The sequence below is a fragment of the Penicillium arizonense genome (genome assembly GCF_001773325.1).
Source record: "Penicillium arizonense strain CBS 141311 chromosome Unknown PENARI_contig001, whole genome shotgun sequence".
Taxonomy (NCBI): domain Eukaryota; kingdom Fungi; phylum Ascomycota; class Eurotiomycetes; order Eurotiales; family Aspergillaceae; genus Penicillium; species Penicillium arizonense.
Window position 1 is genome coordinate 1,487,406 of NW_019173278.1, and position 24,988 is coordinate 1,512,393.

Here is a 24,988-nt window from a genome sequence, read left to right on the forward strand (position 1 = left end):
CGTTTTAGCTTAATATTATGTTAATGTTAAGCCTCTATGGATTCGGAAATAAGGTCCAAGGTTCGGACTTGTGGACCACGCAAAGTCAATACAGTCAGTCAGGTAAGATGTTTACTTGCCTCAGGCAATATTTCCCCTTACTGAATCATATCATATTGCAATGTGTCCAGACGTGTTTCGGATATTTCGGGACTCCTTAGGTGGCATCACACTGAGTAATGAAGCCCCTGAAACTCCAGGCGATCAATTGGCGCTAGTACGCACTAGCGCGATGTATGTAATAGTTTCCCTTCTGCTCATTCTGTCCTCACCTTCATTCATCGTGTTGAACCCTACTGGGGACATGCAGTGCGATCTGCAGCTTACTGATTAACCGTCACAGTTCCACCGTTTTTCCCCCAACCTCGCCCCTGTGCTCTGCAGACGCGTTCCTTGACCCCTTCATTATACATGCCCTTGCTCGAGCCCGAGCCTGAGCAAAATGTCCGATAACAACCCCCATCACCCTGGCGTGCGCAGCTTGCTGGCCAAGTTCGAAGGCCAAAGTCCGATCACCTCCCCGCCCTCCCGTGGCAGATCTCCCGCTGCATCAGATACCTCAGGGACAGCTCGACAGTTGTCCAGGGTCCGCGCCAGCTTCGTGAACGTGGAAGGGGCCCTACAATCCAACCCAGCTTCGCCATTGAGAAAAACAAGTGGACGGAGTGATAGCCCTGGAATATTTGGACCGAAAATCAATTCGGTGAATGTGGAGTCGAGTCGGCAGAACATGGCTTCTCCTACCCCGGCCAGCCATCTAGAGCACACCGAGAACCCGAATTTGGCTCAGATCATGGCAGAGGGTCGACCGGAAACTCTCCAAACGAAGCGGCAACCAAATATCACTGCCCAGGAGCCCCCTGCGCACTCCGAGACTGCACCCCAGTCGCCAGACGCGCCCAAAACGGGGTCTGCCTCCGCCAAATCTAGGTCGACAACCTCCGAGACACCCTCGCAAAAGTCCAACGCGTCAATCAAGAGAAAGCCATCTAGCGTTGGATCTACTACTGCCAACAAGCCATCGACTACTGCCACGTCGACTGGCGGACAACGATCCCAAAACAACACCTCCAAGCCCTCAGCCCGCGAAGTGGCCAAGGAGCGTTCCAACTCTCTTGCCCACAAGCCGAGCCGTGTCTCCTTGAACCCCAAGACAACAGCACGGCCGACCCGAGGCTCAACTCCCGTGGAAACTTCCAAGCCATCTACTGCAACGAGCAGATCTACCCGTCAATCTACAGCGCCCACCCAAGCACCCACTAACCCAGCAAGCACTGGCGCAAGCACTCGCACAACCAACACTCTGACTAGAAAACCCTCGACCCTCAAAAGTGCAGTCGGAGCTCAGCCGCCGGCGACTACGTCTACCGGTGTTCGCAGACAGTCCTCTCGCCCCTCGTTGCCCAGCCAGCCAGCCAATGAACGGCCCAGTTCCCGAACCAGTGATGTACACACTACCAAGCCAGTCAACGAGGGCTTCCTTGCGAGAATGATGCGACCTACTGCTAGCTCTGCTAACAAGTCCCATGAGAAGACGGACGTGAAGCCTGTTCCCAAGACCACAGCGGCTTCCAAGGCCCCCAGACATTCCATCGGTGGCAGGGTTCACGAGCGCGCTGCGCCCCATTCAAAGCATAAGACTACCACTCTGCGACCTCAGAGTGAGAGATCTCAGGCTGCGAACAAGGCGCCTGTTCGTGAACACCCGCTTCCTCAGAAGAAGCAGGAAAGCGAGAAGGAGAATCTTGTTGAGCCTACCCCGGTCAGCTCCAAGGAGCCTGTGACTGTGGAGAAGACAGAGGCTGCTGCTGTGGAACAGCCCGAGGCTATTGCTAAGCCAGTTGAGGAGGTTGCTGCTCCTATCCAGGCTGCGAAGCCCATTGAGGCTACCTCCACCTTCGAGCCTGTGGATAAGTCAGCTGAGGTGTCTAAGCCGGTCGTTGAGGCCCCATCTGAGCCTATCGAGCCTGAAGGCAAAGTCGAGACCGAAGCTGAGGTCGAAGCCTCAATTGAGGTGCAACCAGTTGCCGAGGCAGAGGCTCCGACCGAGGCTGAAGTGGAGGCTCCTGTGGAGGCTATTGAGTCAATCCCTGAGGTTGTTGAAGAGGAACAGGCTGTCGAGACCACCGCTACGCCCGAGGTGGCAGATGCTAGCCCAGCTCAGGCCGGCGAGACTGTCGAAGAGCCCAAGGCCTCAGGCCCAACCCCTGCCGAAGTTGAAGGCGCTGAGCAAAAGACTGTCATCCCTGAGCCAGGGCTCAACCAGTGGCTTGCAGCTCCATCTGGTCCCAAGTTTGAGGCTCCCGAGAAAGAAGAGACTGTTCCAGCCAAGTATACTACCATTCCGGAGACTTCGGCAGAACCCGAGAAGTCGGCAGAGGTTAAGCCTACCGAGGTCAAGCCTGCCACCGAGGCCGAGTCTAGCAACGTCGCCCTCGATATCACTACTCTGGCACTGAACTAGGTGGATGTCATAGTAACACCACTCATAGAAATGCTGAACTCCGCCTATTGCATTTCCGATCACCTTTGGTATCTTTTTTAATCTGTTTGATTACCATCCCTTGGCTCTTCTCTTCTTGCCCACCGTGGTCCTCTTTTCTCCTTCGAGGCTTGTCCTCATTTTGACCCACTCATCCCACCAGGGGCTTTTATCTTCTTCATTCTAGCATCTCCTCATCTTTCCATGTCTTGGGCTGTCTAGTTATTCTGCATTCTCTGTACCGATTTTGTGAGCACATTATTCTTAGCGCTTAGGGGCATTACATGTATTGAATTTAGCATCTTGGTTTGTCAATACAGCGGGGTTCAAAGCTTTACCAGTAAACACTTCATTTGTATGTAAAACACGCAGAACACAGATTCTGTGTACGTCAACAGCACTATCAAAAAGAACCAAACGCTCCAACATATGATCATGACCAGCAAAGATCACCAACAAGAGAAACAAGATGCAATTGTAAATCTCTCCACAGCATAAGGAAATAAACCTCACAGCCTTTTCTCGAGCTTCTTGAAAAACCGATTAACACCACTTTCCAGCCGCTCCGCCTTATCCTCCAACTTCCTCGGCCTCTGCCCAGGATTCTTCATGGCCTTCTGCGCATACTTCTGATAATGAGACCCGGCCTCAGCCTCCGTGGGCCGATAAGCCTGGCTATGGATATCATACTCAGATGCACCGGGCTGTCTCTGCTGTTGACTCGGAGCCTTATCATACGAGTAATTCGAGAACCCACCCATCGGAACCGGTGTCGAAGCCTGTTGCTGTATATCCTGAATCGATGGCTGTTGCGAACCCCCATAAACCTGCTGATCATACAAACGAGCATTTGGATCCTGAGGCTGAGGCGGTGGCGGCGCAAAAGACATAGAACCCGATCTCTGTGGACTAGCACTAGCATTCCACTGCTGGCTACCCGCGCCACTAAGGAAAGACTGCGAGTAAGACGGCACGGGCAAGCCAGGACTCTGGATAGAAGAATGGGACGAGAACGAGCCTGTATGCTGTATGCCCGCGCTAGGCGGTGGTGAGGCGTAGCCTGGTGGGCCTATTGTCGTTGTTGGAGGGCCGGCGTAGGATAGTCCCGGTGTTGAATTTGAGGGTGGAGGAGATGCGAACCCGGCTACCCCTCCTACGCCGCCGATTACTTGGTGCGGGGGTGTGTAGGGAACGCCGTTGTCGGCTGCTACGGCGGCTGCGAGGCCTGTGCCGTCCATGCCATCTTCTGGGGGTGGGGTCTTCTCGCGATGTTTGATCGGTTCTGGGGCTGCTGGGGCGGCAGGGTTATATGGCAGCGGGGCGAAGCTCGCTGGGTCTTTCTTTTCCTCTGCTGGGGAGTGACCAGTGCTTGAGTTTTCATCGGCTGGTGGGCCGCTTGGGGGAGGTGGAGGGAAGCTAGTTGTTTGTGGGATTCCTGGGCCTTGGGGTGGTTGAGATGCGGTGGTTTGGGTGTCGGATCGAGAGTTCCGTGTCTGGCCGTTTTGGTAGGCCGGGTCTGAGACGGCGACATTCTCAAGTTGCTGGACCACTGAGCTTAGGGGTTGCTCTGGTTGGGGAGCTGGCTCTCTGTCTGTTTCGACTTGGGAACTTGGGAGAACCTGCTCTGCTGTGTCGAGGAATTGGGTTGCGTCTTCCTGGCCCCAAAAGTAGATATCTAGTGTATGGAGACGGGGAAAGTCTCGAAAATCAGTCTGATCATCCCGTGGATCCCCACTCGGCAGACGCCATTCATGTTGAGGTGAAGCTGGTGAATATGCGCGTTGTTGAGATGGGTTGGTGTGTGCATCGACGGTTAGGGTACAGAGTGTTGGGAATTGAGACGAGTGTCGAATGTGAACATGATTCAACTCCCCGCAAAATGCATCCTGCTCTGGGGATCCAGGGTTATTGGCTATCTCAATTCGGGCTTTGTTCTGAGAGGCGTCGTGGTAGACATATAGATATGAGCCCTTGTCAAAGCGGTGGTGGTATGGCGAAGGTCTCCGGGTGGGCTCTGTAAAATAGTAGTGAATATCGGCGAACCTGTTTATATCAGACCAAATCCAACGACTTGTGCTTCATCTGCGGGGAGGCAGTTCAACTTACACTGTCAATAGACGCTCTTCACCCGCTAATGGAGGCATGATGTTAGGGTATACGCGCAAGGACAAGTGTAAGGAAAGAGAAAGACATATTCTATTAGAAGTATTTATAGCTTGGAGACTGAGGGGTACTGTAAGACTACAACCGCCATGCACGTTGGGCGCTTAGGAGGTGCATGTGATGAGATGGTACTAGTGACCTGGGCATCACATACATCCACAGCGGGCGGTAAAGTATCGGATACCTGACCACACATCACCCGGAAGTATGGTTTATCCGAAAATTTCCATCCCGAATAATCGCAACAAGCAAGTCGGCGCTGCATCACCGACCTCCTGTCTTCGATTCCCCAGACAATTGCACGTCAAGCTTTGTCAAAGTCGGTCATCTTTTTCGCGCATCTGGAATCTCTCCTTTTCCGACTCTAATAAAGACCTGCAACCCTCCACAACACCTTTGTTCTCCGAACGGCCGCCGGTAGGGCCCAAGTGCCACCATCAAAATGTCTCTCGTCAACCTCGCCGCCGTCTGTTCGCACCTGAACAATGCCACCAAGGCCCGCCTGGCACTCACTTCCATCCCCAACAGCAACCTCCACCTAAAGCTCTCCCTCGCCCTCCAAAACTCCGGCTACATCTCCTCCGTAGTCCGCGGAGGCCCGACACCACCTCCCGCCCATGCCATCCTCGGCTACCCAGCTGCCAACGATACAACCGAAGGAATTGAGCCAATCACTCGCGATAACGTTGCCTCAAGGCGGTTGTGGCTTGGTCTCAAGTACTGGCAGAACGAGTCCGTCCTGGGCAAGGTCAAGATGGTCAGCAAGCCCACCCGCCGGGTGAACATCGATGTGGAGGGGCTCCGCCTGGTCGTCTGTGGCAAGGAAGCTGGGGGCGTGGCTGGCCTTCGTTCGCCCGGTGAGAGTCTGTACCTCTCCACAGACAAGGGGATCTTGGAGGCGCGTGAATGTGTTGAGAAGAAGCTCGGTGGGCTGGTTCTGTGCCGTGTGCTATAAGTCTGCGATTGTTCTAGCGGCTACATGTTCCCCGAGTGCCCGCTGGGGAGTTTCCCTTTCTTTTCTTGTCTTCTTTCGCATTTACTTTGGAGTTTTGTTGGTTAGTCGCAGCGATGGGCTCTTGCCGAGATTCGTCCTTTTGTGACTGTATGGGTTAATACCTAGGTCAAGGATCTGTATATTAGATGTCTGCGTGTATTTCGCATTCTGTGTACTCTGCCGGTGGTGCAGCTGTCCTCAATGTGACAATAGTGTATAGATTATGACTTAAAATATGTTCATGCTCTCCTTTGATATCTCTAACCAGGCTACTACAGCCATAGTATGTGGCCTGTATCGGTAGGGCTAAATGGATACCCAGGCTATGGATGTTGCTGTTCGGACACGGCCTTACCATGCGGACATACATACATGTGGATTTTGAAGTGAGGTTAAAATGACTCCCTTTTGGCTAAAAGGACAACCCCCAAAAATGGTTCACATAATTATCTTTTTTCCACTTTGGCTGACCTGTCGACTTGCGCTTCCCATCAGATCTCACCCGCTCCGTATTTTGACCCGCATCTCGTCGGGCATTCCACTTACATCTTCTATCAACTTTCCTCATCAGTAAGGTAGATCATCCAAATTCTCCAAAAGGGCTTCCAGGCTGATGCGTGAATTGCCAGAGAAAAAGCTCCCACGTCATGGCTGAACTACACTACAAGCGTGCGCGAGCCAATACCGTTGGTCACTCCCACGTTGATACGACTGGAAGTGCACCTTCAGTGAACCCATAGGTGTCGGCAGAAGAGGTGTCCGACTCATCGAACAGCTCTATGAGAATTAACTCGTCCAGATCGTCAACAAAGCGGCGCAAATCCACCTCATATCCTGGACATGATAAACGATACCATTAGTGCCACGCAGAGAATCTTGCTGTAATGAATGGCCTTTCGACCCGTTTTTGTCTCTGGAGGATCCTCATCGGGGAAGCAGCAGATGGTAGTGGCCTTCTTATAAATGACCTATCTGTTATGGCCATCAGTGATCATATAACTACACTTTCCACACTTGCCGGCGGTAACCTCATGGGTCTCTCATAGCTGCATCCCTCACGTATGAGTGGGTTGTAAGCATCTTATTAGACGACGTCGGCCATGACCTAGAAATTTGTTCATTCGACTTATCTACGAGCAACCCTGACACTCGGCTCTAGTTTTTCCTATGTGGAATGGCATTTCTTTTTTAGTCTAGCTAGGAAATCTACTATGTACTAGATTCAACATTCCTATGCCTGTAGGTTCTTCGCACGTTCTTTTCTTCCTATCGTACCTTCCTCCACGATACACCTACCTTCGTAATAGCTTCCACCGTGGGTTTAGAAGGACTTCCTACTCGATTTTATTATATCTTCTTAATCTTTCACGGCTTGAGGGCGGTTAGCGGTCAATTGACCGGCAGAACCCCACATGTTGCTTTCATCTCTGAGGACAAGCTAGGCGCCAATTATCCCGCTTCATTTCCCCTAAACCTCGCCAATATTCTTCTTCCTTCTTTTTGCTCTTCAGGTATCTTTTAGACCTAGCAACACCCTCAGGATGTCAAGCGATGGCTATATATCCCAACCCACCTTACGTTCAGCAGAACTTCTTTTCTCATTCCCACCGGATATTCTCCAGCCAATATTCCACTATGTCCTACTAGACGAAGTGTACAACACGAAGGAGGTCTCAATAAGATGTTCTATACGCACGATGCATCTCAGATATATGGTCCGGGGAACCAAGAATCTCCGTGGAGTCTGCGGCTCCTGGACAAGAGCGCTGCATTCTCTGGTATTCCGCGGCAGAGAAACAAGAGAAGGAATAGTACTCCGACTTAGTCGCCTTCTGCTTAATAAGGACATAGAGACATTCCCGATGCTCAGGGACTGTATGGTGAAACTTCACCACCCGCACTTGCTCAAGGACCTCTACTCTCTCCAACAGGACATTGCAAAATCCGCCATCTCGTTCGAGTATGTCTACGCCGTCGTCTGGCGGGACGACGACGTTATGGATGTTATGAGAAATAGAACCTCCCATCTTGGATACGGGCCCTATTCGAACGAGATCGTGGACACATTTGCCGAAGAATGCTGGGCTTTGGGCATGAAAGTTGGTGACAGTTGCGCAAGGTTCCCGAATGGCAAGGTAGACCCTTCCCAGGTTACTGATGAGTGGGTGCAAGCCGGTCTGGCATCTCTGGAGAACTTCTACGTTAAAGAATGCCTTAGTCTTTGGTATCACAATGCGCATATGTTTCGACAGATCGTGGGTGCGTTCCCATGTTTAGAGGTTCTAGAGTTTCCAGCCTTCCTCCACGTTCCTCTTCTGGCGAAGATGAAGTATTTCTTTCCGCCATGCGAAGATTATTCTCCATACGCCCCTATCAGTCTAAGCCCACCGCAGATGTTGCAGAACCTGGGGATCATATATAAGGACCAGGGTCCGTCATATTCCAACATCATGGCGTCTATGAAGAGAGTGATAATTCACACTTGTCATTATAATCCGATTCTGTCCCTCTTCAGTGGGGGCCTATATCGTGGTCTTTCTGCCGAGTTACATATTTTCCTTGTGGTGAATGGCTGGATGGGTGGCCAAAATCCAGAAATAAGTTGGAATGTCATTGAAAGGATAACTGAGCAGGCAAAGGCAGCTCTTCAAGATATCCCAGAGAAGACGAAGGCAAAGGTTTCACACTTCAATACAGATGTGTTGATGGATGTGATGGATGATACCGCAGGAGATAATCGATATTGATAAATCAAAGTGACCTAGATAAAACTTTGATTACTATGTCATAGCCTTGTTTCTTATTCGTCCTCGATAGCTGCGGAATTCAGTTCTGGACTGACATCTCGTTTTAAGGCCCTATTTATATTGGAATTCTTCCTCGGGCTTTCGTCAAGTCTCTCATCTCTATGCTCGCGGGAATTCGGCGCCAGGCGACCTCTCCATACCATTTGCAGATCCACTACAGGTTTCCACGGAATCCTACGGGCTTTGCATACACAGAGTGTAATTTTACGTAGCTCGGTACTGTAACATACAAAGCACACTTTACTGCGCCCCCTCAATTTAACACGGCCTAAAAGAGTTACTCAGTGTGTATTGGTCAAGCCGATTTCGAGAATGACTGTATCAGAAGGTTATTGCATTTTTGAGTGATTGTCCGAGGTCCTCGAGGATTTGGAGATTAGTTTTATGAAGAGGGAGATGAAAACGAAGATGTAGAGTCAGAAGTGGAAGAGGAAGAGAGCCCAGACTATGACCCATATAGTAACGTCCTTGATCTCATATATGATGAGCTTTGGGGCCGACAGTAATGGCGTTTCTATTTTGAGACTGAAGCAATTGAGAACTACAATTAGATGTCTAGAGATACTGAAATACTCAAATCGACTGGAATGCCAACCCCTCGTATCACTCGGAGGATATTCTGATGTCGGCTATGACGAGTCCAATTTCCTCCCCCACCGTTTACATCAACATTTCCACAATGAGCGATTCATTTCCAAAGGTCCTGGTCTCTGGTGGCACCGGGTTTGTAGGTTCGGCCATCGTGCGGGCTCTTGCTGAAAAGTACCCGGACGTTGCTATCACTGTCATCGATCAGAGCCCTCCACGGCCCCAGCACGTCCTACCAGAACACATCTCGTGCATGCAGATTGATATAACCTCAGCCGAGGCAGTAATGGAAGCTTTCAGGGCCACAACGCCAAATGTCGTTGTCCATACTGGAGGACTCATCCCGGGCCTGGCGGAGCGGTTCGGGCGCCAACTTGAGCAGAAGGCGTGGAAGACCAACTTCGGAGGGACGCGAAATATGCTCGACGCAGCGCAGCAGACTGGTGTTATTGCTTTTGTCTACACGAGTACTTGCTGTGTGGTGACTGATGATACAAGCACTCCTCATCCCAACATCACTGAGGAATGGCCTTCGGCAGCCAGGTCTACCATCTATGGGGAATCCAAGGTTGGCATTCCCCAGTTCTACACCTTCGCATTATTTCCATTTTATGAAAACAGATACTGACACATCTCTGGTAGGCTGCAGCAGAAGAACTCGTTCTCAAGGCCTCTAGCAGCAAAATGGCAACATGTGCCCTTCGGCCATCGGTGCTTTGTGGACCAGGAGACTGCCAGCTGATCCCACCGATCCACGCATGTATTGCCAAATACGAAACACCATTTCTCATCGGGGATGGACTCAATTTGTGGGACATCACCCACGTCAGCAATGTCGCTGATGCCCATATCCTAGCTATAGAGAATCTGGTATCATCTCGCACCGCTGCCGGAGAATCCTTTTTCATCCAAAATAACGAACCTATCACATTTCGGGATTTGTGTCTGGCGATATGGGCACATTTTGGGCACATTCCCCCATTCGAATTGCGGATTCCCGAGAGCCTGGCACATTTTGCCGGGCTGGCGTGTGAGACAGTCACCCGGGTAATGGGAACAACGGCAACCCTGAGCCGTGGGACTGTTCGAGATGCATGTGCCATTCGATATGCCAGTGGCGAGAAAGCTAAAGAGATACTGGGTTACGAGGCCCGTATTGGCATCGAAGAAGGTATCCGTTTGAGTTGTGAAGTAAGTGGGCATCACAAGCACTAAGCAATCACATTGCTTACCTGGTTCAGGATTATGCTTCTCGTCTGGGGGTTAGGTTACAGGCCGAAAGCAATACCCGGAAAATATGGCCAATGCACGGTAGACAGAGATCAAGATAGAGTTTCTGCCTGCAAAACGGCTGGGGTGATACCCTGGAGATAACCTGATTGTTACGACTTCTTTTCCTAGGCTGAGGGGGGCAATGATTTCATGGCATCCCTGGCCGGGATGTTGTTGATAACAATGCCCGGTCCATACTCGAGCACAGACATTGGGCTGTTGGGCTGCAATGCTCCATAAACCAAAGGTAGCTGATCTCTCCACAATTAGGGATGTTCCTCTTTGAAAATGTTGGAAAAAGAGACATGGCCCATGCGGCTTATTGGCATTGGGCCTCAAACCAGCCCGAGTGCCCAACGCAGATTAACTGCGTGTCACGGGATTTACCTCAGCCTCAGATCATGGCACGTCTACCTTCGCCGCAGATCTCACCCTCTCTGCAACATTTGGGTAGCCAATATCGCAGAGGCACCCCAGTCCTTGCACTTACTACCCAACGTCCATCTTGCTGCCCAAGTCATTTCCCCGAGACAATCGTCAAACCAGGGTGAAAGTGGCGCGGTATCCAGGATGTTGGGAGTTGTCCACTAATCTGTGAAGATCGAGGCTTTGGATCATGGCTGCCGTCCCACCAGTGCTATGCCTATGCACCAACGGAAACGCACACAGCGTCTCGCCTGCCAACGAGCGTGCACACCGGTTCCATACTCCATCGATCAAGATCTTCAACGACACTGGTGTTCGGCACCGGTGGTTCCCTGTGTATGTTACGCAATTGGCCTCCATGGCGTCAACAGTGCCCCGGCAATAAAGGCCTCATCTCCTTAGATTACATCTCCACCAACGCCACTGGCGTGAAGCCCTTTAGCGCGGCTCTCAATCCACTTCTGTTGCCGTTGCATAAACCTTGACAGGCATTGGTTCCCCCCTTTGTCAGGCATACGCATCTGCTCAGCCCGGGTTGGATGATTTTCCTGTGGACCATATTTATAACCTGCCGTTTTCTCATCGTGGATTCGTCCGACTCTCCCATCAAATCCTTTTTATACCTCCCCGCTGTGTCTTCGAGTATTATACTAGGCTGTTGTTTGGCCTTGTCTCACTTCCTTCATGCTACCCGTCCTTCCCCATCCATTGACAGCTGGATCAGCAAGCCTGCATCCGTTCTCTTTCCCAGCAAGTCTTGGTTCTTGTGCAAGTTCAATCAACTCCAAATTGGATACTTGGTCTCGCCATAGGTCAGCAAAATCAGCTATCGTCATTCCCTTTCCTATTCCTGCGCCGGATATATTGGAACCCGAGACTCATACTTCGTAGCAGCACCATGGCTCAACATCCCGTTTATGGACCCCCGGCGACCTCCCCCGTCATCTACCAACAAAGGTATTTTCTGTCATCATCCCATCCGTCCAATCTTGTCTCTCTGTGTCCGGTAAAAATACACCCTTTACGGTTGCTAAATGGTAAAAGGTTGCCAATTACTCCCCGCGGATATGGCTACAGAGATGACCGTCATATGTCTGTAGGGTCTATGGATTTTGACCCTCAGACACGCTACCACGGATCCCCAGTCCCTATGGACACCCGCGGCCACATGATGAACCCGCCTATGGGAAGGTTATCCTATCCTCCTACCGGACAACCAGTACCTTCATCCCGGAATTATGATTGGAGCCACCCGGCTCACCTGCCGCAGGAGTCCCTCAGGCGGGATCATGGAACAATTCCCACCCCGGAGAGCCCAGAGTATGTCATGGAAAGAAACAGCCGGCGAGCTGCCGATAAGTCCAGAGGAAGCCCGCATTATTACTCCCAGAGACGGACCTCCAACCGGGATGAATTTGATGGCCCACATCAGTTCCTGGAACCTCCCACCCAACAGGTCATCGCAGCCCAGGACAAGGAGCTCCCCGAGCTCCCTACTAATCTCGATGCCTCAGAGCAAGATAGCATTCTCCACAAAGTCAACGACCGCTTGTCCCGGTGCGCCTATGACTTCATCGCAAAGTACCAGTTCCGCGTCCCCATCGAACAAGACAAGAGACCGGTCAAGGTTCCCTCGGACCGCGAATGGACCGAGTGGGTGCACCTCTTGAAGCGCCTGGCTACAACACGCCGCATTCCCGCTCATCTCTTGTACAACCGCCAAATCAAACAGCTCATCACCGTGCTGGAGAACTCCCTGGAGATGCGCCACGCTGCCAAGCACCAGTCCAGACCGGTCAAGGATGACCGCAACGTGCTACAGCTCATCTCTGCGGGAATACAGGTTGCCAAGATCCTGAAGGACTCCAGCGCCATGCAGTTCCTCGATTGTCTTTATGTTGACACCGAGAAGCTGATTCTGGATCGACGTGGCCGTCGTGTGAGATTCGCAAACACTTGAATCCACCGGATGGAAAATGGCCGTTTTTAAAAGAAGTCCCTGGTTGGATGCCACGTTTTTAATGACTTTCCGTTGAGCGCCCCTTGGATTGCGCTGCCACTCTGCTTGTATTTTTTACCACCCGCCTGGATCATATCCCATTGTCCACTCTAGACCCCCACCCTTGGAGGAAATGTACCTCGGATTATCAGCGATTCCATTCAGGAGGTATTCCCAGCAGCTACCTGGCCAAGATATTTGAAGGATGATATTTCCAAGACTGGCAGAAAAATAATGAGGACCTGCAATCGGCAGACAGGTAGGTCCTTCATTATCTGTCCAGCCCCGGTCATGGGAAGTTGATGTATGTCTATAATAAAGATCGGTGGTCAGACTCTACTGCCATAATGCCTTACGTCAATTCCAGCAACATGTTTCTGTCACTGCCTGACAATCCCTCGTTTCCTTCCAAACATGATGGCTTCTACCATCACTTCCCCCAGGAACGATAGCTACCAGATTGGTACTACCGATTTCTCTTACACTTTCCTCGACGCCGTGGACAATTGAACAACAACTTAGCACCAAAACTCGCTACGTCACTCAACTTCTCAACGACCGTTCGCTCTACGCCCTCTATTTCGACTTTGTTCAGGTCACACTACGTGATTCCATAGCTTGATTCCACAACAGTCCCGTGTGATAATTGATTCGTTTCATCCTCATGACGCAAGGCTTAAACCAGAAGCTTCGCACGGCTCCGGATGTCTTGTTTTTGTATACAGTACGATTTTCAGTTACGTTCTATGTGATTATGTTTCTATGTGTCTAATTGTATTCTTTGGGTGGTCCAATTCTTTCGTCTCCTGCTAATATATGCGAATTGTTTCAGGTCTTGAAAATTTTGCCCAGTTCATACTACAAATTAACAACGGCCATGGCGGCTGACACTTCGATTCAATTGAGTTCAATGTTTCCGAACTTAAACAAAAATCAAAGACAAAAAAAAACTTAGCAACCGAAAAAGAAACTAGGGCTTCGGGAAGGATATTGACTAGATCAAGAATCCAAAAAAATGGTTTCCCTGGGAATCGAACCCAGAACCTTTCCGGAACACTTGCTGGAAGCAATTGTTAACGGAAAATCATAACCGCTAGACCAGGAAACCAATTGATGTAAAGATTTACCGGCTTTGACACTACGAGGGGAAAATGATTTCCTACTGAGATCCTAAATTATGTTTTGTCCCCCAAGTTGACGAAGTAACCCCAGGCGTAATGGGAAGCAGATCAATTACTAACAAAAAGATTTTCTAAAGCCAAGGCACGAAGTATGAGACTCTTTATGCAAATTTGGGATCGAGTTCGATAATCTCAATGCGCGAAGTTGTTAAGCGCTACGAATATATATATGCAGCTATATAAACAGGATAATGTCTGGCAGGTAGGGCTTTCCTGTCTGGGCTGCTGCCGCTTTTATGAGGACGATCAGGCTCTGGCTCACTGAGTAAATGTCAGCGCGGCTCATGCTCAGTGATACCAATCCAGTAATTTGATCGCTCAGTGACCGATCATGGATGCTCAGTGATCGCTTGGTGGTTGATCAGTGATCACTTGGTCTATCGTGTATCGGGTCCTAATCTAAAATAGAAAGAAGACTTTGTCCTACCTCCGTGCCATTCAAAACAGCATCCGCTCATTGCATGCCTATACCTAAAATTAACTCCTGTTTTGAGCTAAGAACCAATATCTGGTTATAGGCCGAAAAGCCTTTTTCTCTAGGTGTGACAAGAGAGCGAAAGAACGACGCCGTCTCTAACGGCAGATGAATGGCTATACCCGTGGAGCCTATTAGGAGGAAGATGCTGTTCGAAACGAAGATAAAAACTCCGCAAGACCAAAGAATTATATCAGCAAGCCCTAAGTCTCTAGCTTGAGTAGGTTTATGACCCCCACAAAAGCAAAAACTTCACGGACGACGAAGCTGGCTTTTCCCTAGCTTCACTACAGACCCAGAAAATGGATGTGACAACTAAAAGACTGTTCTAGGTATGACATGGTGAACGTATTCATTCGCTGGTATGCGGATTCTACTTCCGGTCGACTTAGTAAGAGCGGAAAACCAAGCGTGAGAATAACTAAGTGTGGAGGGAAGTCTGGAACCGTGTTCCGGATGCAAACGATGCAGCTGCTCGTCCGTTATACAGTTATCTGCCGAGTGCCTCGGCAGCAACGTAAGTGGTCGCGGAGAAGATGTTAGTCAATAAATGGGTACCCCGCCAAGAACCTACGGGCGGATTCAGCCAAAGCCCGCGAGTGGCCAGGGTTGACCAACTCTTTGCCGCTATCGACTGCCGCTGTGCTAACTCTATTTAATATACTCTCCTCTTTGAAGGACCCCAGATCTATTGCCGGAAACTTCAGCCTGCCCCATGGGGACTTGAGACTCTTGTCAACGGTCCCGTCAGACTTATTTATGGTCGAACATCCCCGCGTTTGAGCTGGCCTGGAAGAAGCCCACTGCCTTTATTTGCCTTTCTTCTACCTTTCTTCAGTCTTCTTAACTTGGGCTGGTTTTACTTCGACTTCGCCCAAGCCATCCGCTATGTCTCCAACGCCAACCCTGATATTTATCCACGGTGCCTGGCATAGCGCAGAATGCTGGTTGGATGTAGTTTCTGACGTGGAGAAGCATGGCTATCGCTGTCTTACTCCTCAGCTTGTATTCTGTGGTACCGCAGAGCCGGTCAATTCTCTCGCCAGCAGTGTCTCACAAATCCAAACCCTCATTGCACAAGAGACAGGAAACGGGAATGATGTTGTTCTGATCAATCATTCATTTGGGGGCTCTGTGGGCTGTTCTTCGGTGAAGGGCTTCTCACAGAAGGACCCGTCGAAGCTGACTCCGAATTCGGGGAAGGTTATTGGCATAATCCAGCTGTGTGCATTCATGCCACCATCGAATACCTCTCTATATGACATGATTGATCCGTCAGACACTTTTCACCATTCGTCTCCGGACGGCTGGGAAGTCATCGACAAACGTAACCCAGAGGATTTGTTTTACAATGACCTCGATCAGGAGAGTGCTCAGCTCTGGAAAGGTCGCCTCCTCAAACATTCAACCGCGACACTGAAAGACCGAGAAAGTATTTACGCTGGGTGGGCTGATGTCCCAGTCTCGTACATTTTCGCTGCGCGGGACCAAGCAATCCCCATCCAGATCCAGGAGGCAATGGTAGCGGCAGCACGTGGAGCGGGAGCATCAATTACGACCAGAACCCTCGATTCAGGCCACAGTCCATTCCTGAGCAAGATTGATGAGACGGTTAGTTCGATTCTTGAAGACGTGGAAACTTTCAAATTAGGTTCAGCGCATTAGTTCTAGCCTGGGGTTCTGCTCAATACAGGCCCTTGGAGTTAGAATATAGCTGCAAATCTTAGTAAGTGGATAGTTAATTCATCTTGGATATGGGAAAGGACTTCTTCAAAAGCCAGGATGCTGCTGTCCGTCCGGAGAGACCCCGGTCTCTCCGGAGCCTGCAATATGGTCATATAAACACATGAGAATGTCACAAACTCGCTTTTTGTAACATCTCATCTTTGCAGTCTTATTGTTCTGCTTTCTGGCCACCTTTCAAGTACCCAAGAACTTGCCACCTATATGATGAGCTGTATCTGCTTAATGTCAAGACTAGGGACGGCCGCTCGGAGAAACTCGAAATCAAATATAGCCTTTTGGGGCGTACTTGGTCGGGTGTCTTTGCTCCCCAATGGGAACTTTAACACGCAGTTACCTTCCTTCATTTGTCCGTTTCCGTTGGGATGCTATGGTATGCACTGCCCAAGTTAAACGGCCGAGGAAAGCCACGTCGCGTAGTGAAAAGACAAAGCAAATACTCTGGACTACCGGAAATTCAGTGCTTCATGGATTATTAGATAAAGTAATGAACGCGGTATGGCTGCTGTATAGATAATTGGGCGCAGAAGAAGCAGATGTGATTGAGGAAGGAACAATAGGGTCAAATTCAAGACAAGACTGATTTCTGTGTGTTCAACTGCACATCTCCTCAAGGCTATTTAACATGGCCGAAACACAATGGATTCGAGGGGCTTCGCTATCGAATCGCCCGGTAGGATTTCTTCACAGATACCAGCTGAGTCCTCTTTGCAGACACGAGCCGCATCATCCTCGTAGACCACGGGCCGAACGCACGCTTAATGCAGACTTCCTGCAGAGGATCCATGCCCATGGAGTATCGCCGTACCGCAACTTGGAATCGGAGACGGCCTGTAACTCCCCGCAGGTCTCTCTCTTGTTCCTTTGTGAGGGCGCCCCGTAACAGCTCCTAGGAGCGTCAAATCTAAGGTAAGGCAAATTTGTCCAATATAACAATGTTCACTACGTACATCCTGCTTGTAAAGGAAAATACCGCCAAATCAGTGGCAAATTTACGACGTTAACTCTTTGTTGGTAGGATATATGTACTTCGTACAGTGTCGCCAAGAAGACATCATAATATTAACAAATTCGGATAAACACCGAGAGCCGCTAAATTCCATTAATAATGTACACACACAATTCGAATAAGATAAACTAGAAGCTAGCCATCTCAATCCAGCTGGCCACAAAGGCCAGACGACGTCCCCGATCAGCAGCCATACGGCGTGAGAACTCCTCAAAGCTGAGTCTTGCACCGCTGCCACCACGCTCCTTGGCCTCACGCTCAATCTGGTCAAGGTAGGCCCACCGGGCCAAAGTCTTGGGGGAGGGTCGACGTGGGGCAGCGGATTCAGGAGTCTGATCATTGACCCGATGTGGGGGTGGAAGTGGTTGCATGGGGGAGGGGGGAAGCTTCGGGGCTGTGGCCTCGGCTTCTGGGGAGGAGTGGGGAGATACTGGGGCAGGGAGAGAGGTTGTGCCGTGGGGTTCGAGGCGGAGTTGAGCAGGGAGGTCAGGGTTTGTGCTTGTGCTTGGGGATGATTCGGAGGCTGAGCCTGAAATGTTGTTGGACTCTGGCCGGGAGACATTAGCACGGAAGGAAAGGCTAGGACGGGGTGTATCCGCGTCTGGGCGATGCTGTGGGAGAGTTGGGTCGTATGCTGGCGTTATGTCTTCAACAGTTGGACTGGATGGTTCAGCATGGGATGTTTGTGAGATGGTTCCATCGTCAGATTCAGATGAGGCGGTGGATGTAGAATCGGATTCAAAAGATTGCTCCCGCCAATGGTCGGTTTCGTCATCGGGATCGTTGAGATGGGTTGGTCGTGTATCATCGTCATCGTCATCATTATCCGAGGCAGTGGCCTCAAACGACGGAGGAGCTAGCACTGGCGCCGCGTTGACAGACTCAAGGACTGGGCTTTGTACTGCGTATCCAGCGCGTTGCAGTAGATGCTCGAGTGGTTGCGTAACGGTGGTTTCTTCGAGTTCCTCCTCAAAAGGTACCTCCTTGGGGGATCGTTTCTGAGGTCCCTCCTTTGCTGCCAATTCGATCTCGCGGGCCCAGACCTTACGTTCAGCGCGGGTGCGGTGAACCTCCATCATCAGATCCTCTCGGGGCTTGAACAGAATGTCAAGAAGCTCATTGAATCCTTGCTGCGTGACTTGATACAGAATCTCCTTGCCAACGTCTCTCTCGACTTCTGGGATTTCAAAGCCACCCCATCGTTCACCAACAGGAATGCTTCGCGACGATGTCGATGGATTGGATCGGATGTCATAGTCGTCAGTCAGATCATCCTGGAACCGTACCTTGGATGATGACCGGGAACGGGGAGAAGGAGGGTGGGATTCGACTTCCTCAAGATCGTCTTCATCACTCGAGTCATCAATAGCCGGGTCTCTTTCATAACCTTCAGGGGCTATGGCACCATCTTCCTCGTCCGTGTAGAAAGCTCGGCGCCTCCAGCGCTCGTCAATCCCATGCCGACGAGTCTCATCCACCCGTCTTTGATCATCATCGCGCATCCTGTGATAAACAGCAGTGGCAACACGAGCCCGATCAATTGGATCTGTAATCTCCTGAGGAGGAATATAGGATCCGAGGGCCTCGATGATGTCTTCTTCATGGACGTGCTCAGCTGGTGGCCAGGTGCCACTAGCCACTGAAGAGCTAGACCGATCTGACCCGCTCTCGCTAGCACGATCGTCATCATTATCATTCTCCTCATCGTCCTCACCTTCATCCTCATCCTCATTTGCATCCCCCGGACGATGCGCAGACTCAGTAGGTGCCAGGCGAAGTGTAGAAGGGAACATTGGCCGCACTCTACCAAACTGCTCTCTGACAGCTGCATCGCCCACAACCGAGTGCCGATCACCATTATCTGCACCATCCTGTCGCAAGATTCCTTCGTGGTCGATGATTTCCATGTCACCATCCTGGTTCATGCGCTTGCCTTCTCCGATACGTGAACGTTCGCCGGAAGGAATGCTGCCAGGGAATGCAGAACTGATGGGCTGGCTACCGAGGACCACATCACGGGCACCGCCTTCCAAGAAATCATCTTCCATGCCGGCAACCATGTCTCTGGTAAGTTCTCTGCTCAGTGCATAATATGCCCTGAAAACTCGAAGGAAATCCTTTCGCTCGACGAAACCATCTCCATCAATGTCATAACCACGGAACACACGTCGTAGTCTCTCATCGTTGCTTTTGTTGTTGAGACTGGCCAAACCCTTGAGGAATTCTTCAAATCCAATAAGATTATCGCCATTGGTGTCGTAAAATGCGAACATTCGGTCATAAATGAGACTGGGAGGAGGTGGCCGGATAGACGTGTTTGGCACAAAGCATCGGTCAAAGGTTTTGCGGTCAATGGCCATGTACAGCTTGTTCGGGTCATCTGCCCACTCATAATTTGCCAAACAGCGGAACTGATCCCAGAGTGCATCGAGCTCCGTGTTTTCGAAATTGGTGTCCTTCATGAGACGCTTGGCGAGAGGACGTGGGAGGCTACGCGGGAGCATCGAAGGCTTCCCGGGATACCACACAGGCTGAGATTGGCGAGGGTTTCCAAGGAAGGGAGCCGGGATCCGCACTTTGTAGAACAAATGGGTCTTGATGTGCACCTGCATCGCCTCGCACGTCTCACAGAGATCATAATCAATGCAATTCGCACAGCGGTATCTGATCCCCTGGATCGGCATAGCGCCGCAGCTGTTGCAAGTAACCCCACGATGAATGTAGCCATCTCTCCTCGCCTGATCCTCGGCGATGTGGTAGAGCAAATTCAGCAGATTTTGGCCTTCGCGCGTAGGTGAGGCGTCATTGTTTCCATCCCGCCACGAGAAAACACTCTGGTCATCCCCTACCGTTTCCGCGCCGTCAGCATTCTGTGGGGGTGCAGACACGTCGGGGAAGGTGGAAGTGGAAAGGGTAACCCGTTCACCATTCTGCCGGCGCCGACGTAGCTCCTCCCCATAGTTCTGATCCCCATTGAACCGTACCAGTGCCCGTTCAATACCTGCTCGGGAGATACCACGGTGTTGGAGCTGTTCCGTCAAGTATGTTCTCTCGGGACTTTCCTCTGCGAGGACATGTGCGGATGGGAAGTCGAGCGCAAGGAAAGATTCAAGAAAAGTGTCCTCCATCATTTCGCGCATGCGCTCCGCGTGAGCAGACGGGACGCCCACTTCCTCCATGAGCTGGTCGCGTGTTGCGAGCAGCGATGGCAGAAGACCACTTTCCACGCGCCGGCCATCTTCCGTCTCGATGCGGAATGTTCCATAAACGCCATTTTGGCGCTCTAGCTGTTCAAGGTGGGTGATGGCTCGGTAGGATGGGGTATCAATGATTTCGAGCTCTTCGGCTTCGGTTCGTCTTGGGCGGCGTACAGCACCTCGACGTCGGAGCGAGGGTTGGGGTGTTTGCGAGACAATACTGTTGTGAACATAGAGGATAGCATATGCAGCAGCGACGCCAGTAAAGAGGTAGAGAATGGGGCGATATCGAGCTAGTGAGACCGGCCCCGAGTGCGGTTGGGACATTGCGGAGGCTGGGGGGAAGAAGAGCTATCGGAAGCTGCGCAGAGAATGTCAGGAAAACAAGGCGGGGCTCATCCTGGTTCCGAGTACCTCAAACCAAACTGAACCGGAAAGGAAAAAGAAATAAACAGATATGATGTTATCGGTTAGAGAAGTGCATTGAAACGTTGCCGAAGCGCGGAGCTCAGCTTAGTAAGCTATACTTCTGGCGACGACAAAAGAGAAAGAGAAAGATGGAATGTTTCTCACATTAGCAACTAGTTATCCTGAAGTATATGTATGATATTGTTTTCTTTACCCGACCTCCAAATGGATTGATTTCCAAAGAGGTTGCCCACATTGCTCCCCGTCCTACCAGAGTCAAATCTCATGTATGGCTAATGAGAAATTAAGGAACTACTTGGATCCTCCAAGGGTCCATAATTTGAAGTAATTTCATTCGCAGCATGCTATCTACTCTAATACATATTTTGATATGTATGCTGAATATAAACAATCTAAATCCCGACCCGAATGCTAGATCATACACCACGTCAACTTCCATGCAAATCTTGTGACTTTTAGAAAAAGAGAATCTTCTAGTTCGTAGCTCAGCGGCTAAGCTTGGTTTCGCGAATGAAGAAGCCGCTCAACAGAGCAAAGAATACCACACCAACCATAAAGGCGAATCCCTTGTTGGTGGACCAGCCATAAGCATCCCGGACAATCCGGGCGGTTTTTGGATCTAGGGTTTTGATGAAATCGAGACTTTCTCGCACGCCTTCAACAATCTGATCTATGTTCTTGCTGTTCTTTAGTCCAGATCTCAGTCGGTCTCGCAGGAGTTGTTGAACAACAGTTGATGATAATGAGAGTCCAATTACGGATCCCAATGAGCGGAACAAGTAAGAGCAAGCAGTTACAACCGCTTGGTCTTCATAAGTAGCGTTGGAAACTGATATATTCATTAACACAGAATCAGTGAATGCAAGATCAGATGAAAACCTACTCAAGCCGATCAAAGTCGTGGTGACGCCAATGCCGTTTCCAAATGCCGCAATCGTCATTCCCAGGATCATAGGGACAGTGCTAGTTACAGCGCCTCCGGAAAACAGATAGATGCAGAAGCAACCCGTTGTTAGGGAAGCATACGCAGCAACGGTCAGCCAGTAATATTTTCCATACCACTTCATTAGCATGCCCGCAAATAATGAGCCGGAAACACCGCAGAGGATACTTGGCAACAGACGCAAACCAGCGATGGTAGCGGAGACACCATCAACTGCTTGGAAGTATAGCGGGATATAGAACAGCGCAGCGAGCCAACCTCCAAAGCTGAAAAAGTTGCAAGCATAGCAAGCGAAGAAAGTGCGGTTGAAGATAATGTGGCCCGGTGCAAAGGGCTCAGCTGCCAGGTAGACCTCAACCAGGATGAAGATGACAAACAAGACAGCGGAGACACTCAGCGAGGCAATAGTCAAGGGTAATTTCCATGATACATTACTGCCACGGTCAAGACCAATCAAGAAGCCAAGAACAGCCCCTACAAGAACAATAGCGCCAAGGAAATCGATCCGACGCAGTTTGGTTTTCCAATGAGTGCTCTCACGGGCAGGAAGCTTTAGCATAAAAGACACGGCAATAAATGCCACGATGCAAATGGGGAACTGTGCTAGGAAAGCCCTAAAGTGGAGTGTTAGAAAGCACGGCATACTGGGTGGGGCTTGCATCATTCATACCAACGCCAGCCAATATAATCAGCCAAAATTCCTCCCAACGGCGCGCCCGTACCGGATCCTGTGGCGTAGATGATGTTGATGATACCTTGCCACACACCTCGGTCACGAAGGGGAACAATATCACTCATCAGGATGCTGACAACAGTAGTCATACCACCACCGCCAATGCCTTGAAAGACCTTTTAGAAATCAGTTAGCAATGTACCGCCCAAGACCTTCCCCGGAACTCACCCGAGCAGCAATCAATTCATTGATATTCCGTGCCAGACCGCAGAACAGACAGCCAATACCAAAAATGGCATATGCAAAAAGCAGGCATGGCTTGCGGCCAAAGATATCGCTCAGTTTTCCATAAAGAGGCTGAAAAGAGGTCAGAGTCAAAAAGTACGAGGTTGCAATCCAGCTGGTTAGATTGAGAGACTTCAGATCACTACCAATCTGACCATAACTGGCCATGATAATTGTCTGATCTGCCGCCGACAGGAAGATCTATATAGCGAATTAGTCACTGCGAAGATGCGCGGGGTGGGTTCCGAAAACTTACTCCAAGTGAGATCGCAGGCACAATGTATTTGAGCTGCTTCTGAGCATCAGGAAATGGCTCCTTCACCTGCTCATCTTGGGTCGAAACTCCTGATTCCACATTGTTATCGGGAATCGTTCCGTTGGACACTGTGCCGTTGCTTGACCCCAGCAAAGGAGAAGTCTCGGTAGGAGATCTCTCTGGAGCCATTGTCGAGACTGTTGTCTATCGCCAACTTGCTCCAGATGGTCTCAAGGTCAAAGTGACTCAACTGAAAGCCCCAAGAAAGAGAAAAAGCGGAGTTAAGAGAACATACAAGCCTCTTACTAGCCTCACGTGCAGATAAGCCCTCCCCTCACTGACAAATCCGACTTAGCCGTCTCGGCCAATGACCGGTCTCCAGTCGGATCTATGCCGCTCAGGCCTGTTTAATTCCCGACTACATCGGCAAACTATTGTTTGACTAGTCTAGTTTGATAGGTGACAATCTATATTATGCAGGTATACTTAGGCATTGAACGGTCGTAAATTCGGCTACCGAGGTATTTCAAAATGCAAGTCACTTCAACTCCTGTTTTGCGTATTCTATGCCAAGGGCATAGGAACTGGACCACCAGGTGAGTCGGGCAGACGGGCAGTCAGAACCTCGACACCATCTTCGGTTACCAGCATAGTGTGCTCAAACTGAGCAGAAAGGGATCCATCTTGGGTGGTGCTGGTCCAATCGTCGGGCCAGGTACGGTCACGGTGGGTACCAATGTTGATCATAGGCTCAATAGTGAAGCACATACCGGGCTTCGCAGTGCCGACAGCCTTGTTCTTAGCGTAGTGAGGGATGTTTGGTGCGCAGTGGAAGAGCTGGTTGATACCATGACCACAGTAGGTCTTGACAACACTGCAGTTGCGGCTCTTGGCGTGCTTCTCGATTACATTTCCGGGATCACGGAAAAGCATCCCAGGCTTGACCAAGTCAATTGACTTGTCCAGACATTCACGCGCGGTTTCCACCACGCGAACAGCGTCGGGGTTTGCGAGCGACTTGTCCCCAACATAGTAGGTTTCGTTGATATCTCCGTGGAAGCCCTTGTGGTACAAAGTAACATCAATGTTGACAATATCGCCATCTTCCAGAGGTCTTTGGTCGGGAATACCGTGACAGATAGTCTCGTTAACCGAGGTACAGACGGACTTGGGGAAGTGCATATAGTTCAATGGCGAGGGGTAAGACTAAGACTTTGTCAGCAGAGAAAGTTGAATGGAGTAAACGCCTCGTACATCACGCTCTATGCAAGCCTTGTGGACAACCTCATCAATGTAGTCTGTCGTGACTCCGGGCTTCAATTCGCGAGCAGCGGCATCCAAAACCTCACGAGCCAGTCGGCAAACCTTGCGCATGCCTTCCTGCTCCTCCTTGTTCAGGATAGTAATGTTATGGCGGCCAATGAGCTTCTGCTCGGAACGAGGGATACCATCGCGGGCGTAGTCCGGGTGCGGGATCGACTTGGGAATGGTTCGCTTGGCGGAGAGAGGGTAGACGGGTCGCAAGGAACCGCTGTAAGGGAAGGATGGGTACGGGTTATAGTTGCCGGTAGCTGGATCTGGTTCAGAAACTACCTTCGGAGGGAAAAGGTTGGTGAGGATATTACTCTTCTTGTGGGTGGTCTTGTGTTCAGCCTGGAGGCTATTAGTCAGTGGTTTCTCTCGCAGAAGGGCGCAACGCATGCGACCCTCGTGTAGCGCAAAGGAGCGCTTACCCAGCTTCGCTTGAAACAGTCCTGCGAACAGAAGAAGCTGTCCGTGCCGCTCTTCAGACATGTCGGACATTGCAGAGTGCCTGCGGGGTTGGGGCAGTCCGTGCCCTGGCATTTGCGAGGACCGGCCATCGTGACAGGGCAGACCGTAAAGGAATTTAAGCGGGATATAAAGCTCTGAGGATATCAGAGAGTGGATTAAAACGGAGCCCAAAACTTCAAGAAAATCCCCGCGGCCTTGAGACATCTTGACGCTAATCCACATTTAGACTAGCCCATATGAAATTATTGCCTGAG

At 50.5% G+C, this 24,988-nt stretch overlaps 10 protein-coding genes across 10 annotated transcripts; 6 read left to right on the plus strand and 4 right to left on the minus strand.

The window, feature by feature from the left end:
• Window positions 1–481: 481 nt before the first annotated feature.
• PENARI_c001G05407 (uncharacterized protein) lies at window positions 482–2,503 on the plus strand (the record flags this gene model as incomplete). The annotated part of the gene is made up of 1 exon (XM_022626553.1): window positions 482–2,503. The coding sequence occupies one exon, from the start codon at window positions 482–484 to the stop codon at window positions 2,501–2,503; it is 2,022 nt and encodes a 673-aa protein (XP_022493528.1).
• Window positions 2,504–3,030: 527 nt separating this feature from the next.
• PENARI_c001G11040 (uncharacterized protein) lies at window positions 3,031–4,665 on the minus strand (the record flags this gene model as incomplete). The annotated part of the gene is made up of 2 exons (XM_022626998.1): window positions 3,031–4,564; window positions 4,628–4,665. 2 exons carry the CDS (start codon window positions 4,663–4,665, stop codon window positions 3,031–3,033), a joined length of 1,572 nt encoding a protein of 523 aa, XP_022493398.1.
• Window positions 4,666–5,126: 461 nt separating this feature from the next.
• On the plus strand, window positions 5,127–5,639 carry PENARI_c001G12541 (mitochondrial 37S ribosomal protein uS8m; the record flags this gene model as incomplete). Its single annotated transcript, XM_022627123.1, has 1 exon — window positions 5,127–5,639. The coding sequence occupies one exon, from the start codon at window positions 5,127–5,129 to the stop codon at window positions 5,637–5,639; it is 513 nt and encodes a 170-aa protein (XP_022493534.1).
• Window positions 5,640–7,375: 1,736 nt separating this feature from the next.
• Window positions 7,376–8,425, plus strand: PENARI_c001G05890 (uncharacterized protein; the record flags this gene model as incomplete). Its single annotated transcript, XM_022626604.1, has 1 exon — window positions 7,376–8,425. One exon carries the CDS (start codon window positions 7,376–7,378, stop codon window positions 8,423–8,425), a length of 1,050 nt encoding a protein of 349 aa, XP_022493266.1.
• A 739-nt stretch (window positions 8,426–9,164) lies between these two features.
• PENARI_c001G10674 (uncharacterized protein) lies at window positions 9,165–11,156 on the plus strand (the record flags this gene model as incomplete). Its single annotated transcript, XM_022626967.1, has 5 exons — window positions 9,165–9,641; window positions 9,716–10,264; window positions 10,315–10,384; window positions 10,616–10,892; window positions 10,952–11,156. The coding sequence occupies 5 exons, from the start codon at window positions 9,165–9,167 to the stop codon at window positions 11,154–11,156; spliced, it is 1,578 nt and encodes a 525-aa protein (XP_022493406.1).
• A 513-nt stretch (window positions 11,157–11,669) lies between these two features.
• PENARI_c001G03286 (uncharacterized protein) lies at window positions 11,670–12,731 on the plus strand (the record flags this gene model as incomplete). The annotated part of the gene is made up of 2 exons (XM_022626374.1): window positions 11,670–11,728; window positions 11,816–12,731. 2 exons carry the CDS (start codon window positions 11,670–11,672, stop codon window positions 12,729–12,731), a joined length of 975 nt encoding a protein of 324 aa, XP_022493842.1.
• Window positions 12,732–15,314: 2,583 nt separating this feature from the next.
• On the plus strand, window positions 15,315–16,091 carry PENARI_c001G01897 (alpha/beta hydrolase; the record flags this gene model as incomplete). The annotated part of the gene is made up of 1 exon (XM_022626263.1): window positions 15,315–16,091. One exon carries the CDS (start codon window positions 15,315–15,317, stop codon window positions 16,089–16,091), a length of 777 nt encoding a protein of 258 aa, XP_022493817.1.
• Window positions 16,092–17,306: 1,215 nt separating this feature from the next.
• PENARI_c001G08039 (EF hand domain protein) lies at window positions 17,307–20,702 on the minus strand (the record flags this gene model as incomplete). Its single annotated transcript, XM_022626768.1, has 1 exon — window positions 17,307–20,702. One exon carries the CDS (start codon window positions 20,700–20,702, stop codon window positions 17,307–17,309), a length of 3,396 nt encoding a protein of 1,131 aa, XP_022493163.1.
• Window positions 20,703–21,289: 587 nt separating this feature from the next.
• PENARI_c001G08140 (putative MFS multidrug transporter) lies at window positions 21,290–23,150 on the minus strand (the record flags this gene model as incomplete). The annotated part of the gene is made up of 5 exons (XM_022626776.1): window positions 21,290–21,633; window positions 21,688–22,361; window positions 22,418–22,596; window positions 22,649–22,906; window positions 22,962–23,150. 5 exons carry the CDS (start codon window positions 23,148–23,150, stop codon window positions 21,290–21,292), a joined length of 1,644 nt encoding a protein of 547 aa, XP_022493047.1.
• Window positions 23,151–23,525: 375 nt separating this feature from the next.
• Window positions 23,526–24,823, minus strand: PENARI_c001G05362 (methionine aminopeptidase MAP1; the record flags this gene model as incomplete). Its single annotated transcript, XM_022626548.1, has 3 exons — window positions 23,526–24,167; window positions 24,216–24,614; window positions 24,695–24,823. 3 exons carry the CDS (start codon window positions 24,821–24,823, stop codon window positions 23,526–23,528), a joined length of 1,170 nt encoding a protein of 389 aa, XP_022493545.1.
• Between the last annotated feature and the right edge of the window lie 165 nt (window positions 24,824–24,988).